Raw genomic sequence first — 3,154 nt, forward strand, 5'->3', positions numbered from 1 at the left:
GATTAACATCGATTACCCTATTGTTTAAGAAGAAAATAGTCAACCACAATAATTTGAAGATTGAGGAAAAAATTATATTAAAAAAATTCTTTTATCTTTAAATACAAAATTTAGAATATAGTACGTAGGACTGTAATCATGTTCCCTGCCACGTGCGGGCTTAAACCATGGTTAAGTTGATTGATCAAAAGTAACACTAAAATAATGAACTACAGAGAATTTGAACACAAATAACTGAACATGGAAGTTAACCGAGTAAGAAAGAGTAGTAATTACTGAAAAAGAAGATTTAGATCAGCTTGTTATGTTTTGCTATAGATGTGAGAGAAACGATTTGACTAGATATGTTTTCTTCAATTTTAAACCATGAATCCCATTCGTAGAGGAATTTATATAATCATATAAAATTCACTTTCACTTCAGCGTTATTTTTCCTAGCACTGGTGGAGTGCCGAGTTCTACAAAAATATATAGATCACCAACCACTTCTTCCTTCTTCAAATTTATCAAATACCAGTAGTTCAATCTGTGACACTGGTATAGTGCCCACTTCTCTACTTTAATATTATTATTGTAAATGACAATATGATATCAATACCAATGTTTAGTCTAAATAATTCATACTTCACGTGGTAATCAATGGCTAGGATTAACGTGCTATGACAGGCAACATCTAGGCTTTTTCTATATATAGGAAGCCATTGAAGGGCAACATATGTAATAGTACTCTGCTGAAAGCAGCAAAAATGGTTAGAAGTCCTTGCTGCTCAAAAATGGGCCTCAACCAAGGGGCCTGGACAGCCAATGAGGACTTTATTTTGAGTGAGTACATTAAAAAGCATGGAAATGGTGGTTGGAGATCTCTCCCCAAAAAAGCAGGTAAATTTCAATTTCTCTATAGTCCTTATCGAGATGTTTCTGAAATGATGGTATATAAATTTTTAACTATTAAGGTTTAGGATCATACTATATGATCAATAGTCTTTCAAATTTTGGACTGATCAATAGTCTTTCAAATTTTGGGCTGATCATTCATGAGTTTTGGACTGATCATTCATGAACTGTTATAGAAACTATTCTTTTTTTTTTATCAAAATTTTAAATCATACACTATGATCTATGATCCATTGAAATCTTTCAATAGACCATAGAAAAACTTCACTTTTCTTATGAATCCACTCAATTAACCCACAAAAGATGTTGGGAGTTTCTATATTTGTAATGTTTCATGTTTATTTTCAGACAGGTTCTTAGATTAGCACAGATATGTATTGAGGAATGATAAAAGGAAAAAGTAATCATATCTAATGTAGATATATTCATGGACTGAGGAAAGTTCAAACCCTTAGATTGGCACTGATATGAATTGATGAATACTAACTGACCGCTTGCAAGAATCTTATGAATGATAGAAGAAAAAAATCTTAAACTATTTAAGTGAAGATGGGTACTGATATGTATTGAGGAAGTCTTTTGATTGATAGGAAATATTAGATAGAAATATTCAAGTAAGTGATAATTTTGAAAGATAAGAGGAAAGAATATATTACCCAACAGACTGCAAACTCAAACTCTTATATTTGTATTGATACGAATCTAGGAAAAAATCTTTTGAATGATAGAAAGAAAATACAAATTAGCTCTTAAATTAGGAAACTACCCAAAAAAAAATTATATACTGAAAAGAAAACAAAAGAAACCATATAAATGATCAGAAGTTTAAGCTCTTAAATCGACACTAATATGATAAACAGTAGTAAAGACCTCTCATATATTGCTGTAATTAATGTATCATTAAACTTCTGGCCTTCTTTCTGGATATTTTCTGAGAATGTTCTTAAAAGTTGGTGAAATGATGGTTGCAGGTTTAAATCGGTGTGGAAAGAGCTGCAGATTGCGTTGGTTGAACTATCTCAGGCCAGATATTAAACGTGGAAACATTTCAAGTGATGAAGAGGAACTTATAATAAGATTACATCGGCTCCTTGGCAATCGGTTTGAATTCTTATGAAATTTTTATTGATTTGTATTTTAAAACATGTATATCTTTGTGTTTGATTGAACGATTTAAACATCACATACTAAGACTTGATTTTTATATTAGAAATGTTAAATAATGAAAGTTAATTTATTTTTCCAAACTTATTTCTTTCTTGGGATGTGATATTTAAGAGTGGCTGTTTTTGATATATGCATATATACAGGTGGTCTCTGATTGCAGGGAGGCTTCCTGGGAGAACTGATAATGAAATAAAGAATTATTGGAACACCCATCTCAGAAAGAAGTATGAAAGTCCCAAGAATGGGAGTAGAAAAGCAAGAACATGTGGTTCTAGTGGAGAAGAAAATGATGATATTGTTAAACCTAAACCTGTGAGAGGTATCATGAATAATGGTATTCAAGATTATGGCTCCAAACCACTTTGCAAGCTTTTTATGGATGATTCAGATCCCACTGCCTTTCATTTAATCCCACATAACTCTGAGATTTTCCAGGGGATTAATATCAACATTGGAGGAGATAATCCATTGAATCTAAATGAGATGCCAAATACACATTCTAATATGTTTTCTGATCCATCTGATTTCAGACTTGAAGATTATGAGATTTATAATGGCCCACAACAGATAGATTGGATAAATGAATTGGAATACATGTAAGGAAAAATGTAGGGTTTGGTCAAATGAACTGGAATGCATGTAAGGAAAAATGTAGGGAAGGATCAAATATGCTTCCATACTATTAATGGTGAATAGAAACTATGTGTATCCAATTTTAACAGAATGATATGTTGTGCTGAATGGCTGTCATTCTACTTTTAGCTTGTAAACAATTTGTATTCTTGGCAACATGGAGATAAAATACAGTAGAAATATCAAGTTTTCGTTAACGCCAAGAGAAAAGAACTAAATGCACAGAAAGAATGGTTAAAATTGTATGGAACGCAAAACAAGGGTTCTGACATTGATAGATATATCATGTAATAAGAAGCTTTCTTCATCAAAGACCATGTGTAGGCTTTATTTCTGTCCACGAGAAAACGCATATTCCAAGACCATCTTGACTTGCTTCACCTGGCGATCAGAGCTATAGCATTTTTAATATAAGCATTTTAAAAATAGATGGGGAGAGTCAATTCTTAGACCTAATTTC

General features: G+C 32.0%; 1 protein-coding gene across 1 annotated transcript; it reads left to right on the forward strand.

Annotated features, from left to right (window-relative positions):
- Positions 1 to 434: 434 nt before the first annotated feature.
- On the forward strand, positions 435 to 2,785 carry LOC149551106 (transcription factor MYB123-like). The gene is made up of 3 exons (XM_089786677.1): positions 435 to 879; positions 1,866 to 1,995; positions 2,205 to 2,785. The coding sequence occupies exons 1-3, from the start codon at positions 747 to 749 to the stop codon at positions 2,659 to 2,661; spliced, it is 720 nt and encodes a 239-aa protein (XP_089642803.1). The 5' UTR covers positions 435 to 746; the 3' UTR covers positions 2,662 to 2,785.
- The last annotated feature ends 369 nt before the right edge of the window (positions 2,786 to 3,154 follow it).

The sequence above is a fragment of the Cupressus sempervirens genome, chromosome 6 (genome assembly GCF_028749045.1).
Source record: "Cupressus sempervirens isolate cs-2001-9-10 chromosome 6, ASM2874904v1, whole genome shotgun sequence".
Lineage (NCBI taxonomy): Eukaryota > Viridiplantae > Streptophyta > Pinopsida > Cupressales > Cupressaceae > Cupressus > Cupressus sempervirens.

What these genes read in the sequence shown, in the direction of transcription:
- LOC149551106 (XM_089786677.1), top strand. Translation starts at nt 747, where the DNA reads ATGGTTAGAAGTCCTTGCTGCTCAAAAATGGGCCTCAACCAAGGGGCC. An exon ending in ATCTCTCCCCAAAAAAGCAG is followed by an intron (nt 880 to 1,865) that starts GTAAATTTCAAT and finishes TGATGGTTGCAG; the next exon opens with GTTTAAATCGGTGTGGAAAG. An exon ending in CATCGGCTCCTTGGCAATCG is followed by an intron (nt 1,996 to 2,204) that starts GTTTGAATTCTT and finishes GCATATATACAG; the next exon opens with GTGGTCTCTGATTGCAGGGA.